This window comes from Eimeria mitis, genomic scaffold (genome assembly GCF_000499745.2).
Source record: "Eimeria mitis Houghton genomic scaffold, Emh_scaff322, whole genome shotgun sequence".
NCBI classification, from domain to species: Eukaryota; Apicomplexa; class Conoidasida; order Eucoccidiorida; family Eimeriidae; genus Eimeria; species Eimeria mitis.
In genome coordinates, this window is record NW_013571557.1 from 11,318 (window position 1) to 13,251 (window position 1,934).

At 57.8% G+C, this 1,934-nt stretch overlaps 1 protein-coding gene across 1 annotated transcript in view; it reads left to right on the forward strand.

Annotated features, from left to right (window-relative positions):
* EMH_0007840 (uncharacterized protein) overlaps positions 1-1,934 on the forward strand; it is a gene marked incomplete at both ends in the record, with an annotated part of 14,484 nt that overhangs the window by 11,202 nt on the left and 1,348 nt on the right. The window contains 3 exon segments of the mRNA XM_013498149.1: positions 1-256; positions 345-953; positions 1,196-1,862. Of these exon segments, the coding sequence (XP_013353603.1) occupies positions 1-256; positions 345-953; positions 1,196-1,862 (1,532 nt within the window).

The window sequence follows — 1,934 nt, forward strand, 5'->3', positions numbered from 1 at the left end:
ATGTTTCGTGCCGCTAACCGGGGCAGTTGGGGCTATAGTAGAGGCATATGGGGAGAGATATAGAGACCCCTGGCATTCTTTGTTAGGTTCCGTGATGAGGGCCTACGGACGGTTTTATTGCGTTACAAATGAAAGGGGGGACTTCTGCGGGAGGCACTTCTTTGACAGATACCGAGCAGCAAACCCACACAAAGTGGCTGCTCAAGGGCTGGAATTGCCGCTCCCAGACTGTCAATGTCCCCATTCTTTCCTCCAAGTAAGACCTAAGCTTCTACCGATGGGCTAATGTCAGGTAGAAGCTTAGCCGGTAACTGNGAATTGTTGTTCCCCTGATGTGCGCACAGGATGGGCAATGCGACCCCGAGTGTTTCAACGAAGCCTGTGGATGGGACGGCAGGGATTGTCTGCCTTCATCGATGTTTGCCCAACTCCACGCTGCTGTTTCCTCTCTCGTAGACCCCACATGCAGCCTTTACCACCCGGACTTTGAGTGTGGCGGCAAGTGCTTTAAGCAGTACGAGACAGCTAGGGGAGTCGGCGGAAGCGGCTGCTGCCTGGGGATGGGCCTCGACATCCTGGGGGCCGTAGCGGCGGCTGAGGCGGCGCATCCACTCGGCGAGATCCCCTGGAAGGTCCGGAGGACGGTAGCTTTCGCAGAGCAAATATGCGGGACTGCAGCAGACCGGACCTGCAGTCTTGGTGAGCCTAGGCCGTTACTGCATGTGGAGCTACGTGTCGTTGGGCTCAACTCCCAGGTCACCCTAACTGACGCAGGGAAGGTTGACGAGATCTTCAGGGCCCTCGGCACAGCCCTCACAAGGAAGGTCGGGCTCGTAGAAAGGGACATTGCGCGGCATTTTGCTAGGCCAGACCCACGAGGCATCACTGTAGAGTTCATCCTCGATGCTGGGAGGGATCACGCAGTCAGAGTTGCCCAGCTCCTACGGCAACCAGTGAGCGCAACCCTTCTTGCGTCTCTATCNGGGATCACGCAGTCAGAGTTGCCCAGCTCCTACGGCAACCAGTGAGCGCAACCCTTCTTGCGTCTCTATCTCTGTTTCCCTAAATAGAGGGCACTGTCCATGTTCTGCAGGCCACTGAAGACCAGTAGAAAAGACAGCCCAGACCACCAGCCCGATTGCCTACGTAGGGCGACTGCCAGTAGATGTTGTGTGCTTGTGTGTCGCCGCCTCAGAGTTTGATGAAGGACGTGGAGGCAGCGGCTCTGCGACAGCTGGGCCGTGTATCCCTCGCAGCCTATCTGGATCTGGAAAACGGCCTACTAGGAGTGGAATTCGTGCCGAACTCACTGCAAGAGGAGCAAATCACTTCGCCTGCTGCAGGGCTCGGCCCGTTGCCTCCAAAGAGGGGTGACGAAGGGCTTCACGAGCTGCCCTTGCAGCTGCCCCCCGAACCTTGCACTGAGGCGTCCTTTGCGTCACTCAGCCCACAATATGCTGCCCTAGAGAGACCAAAACTGTCAGATAAGGGTGACCCAGAGGTGGTAGTGGTTGCATGCAGCCCGGGTTACTTGCCAACTCGAGGCCACATGGCAGACTCGGATCGCGCCATCTGCGACAACGGGAAGTGGGTTCTTGAGGATGGCCTGGACTGCCGTCGTACCTGCACGGGTCGCCCTGACGCTTCTCTGTATCCAAAGGGAGCGTATATCGTCTCCGGGCCAGACTGGGGCCTCAATGGCCGAGCGGCGCCTCGCTCGTTACAGGCGTCAGCAAGGCACAGCCCCCCAATGGTAAATTTCGGAGAAGCAACTGTCACCAATGCAACGCAAGGTGCTGCCCACGGTTCCGCTTTGTTTGTGAGATGCGCCGACGGGTTCGCTGCCGGAAGGGGTCAGGAAGGTTCGTGGCTGAAGTGTATTGACGGTGAATGGAAGCTAGAGAGACCAACGTTCACCTGCCATCGGCTCTGTC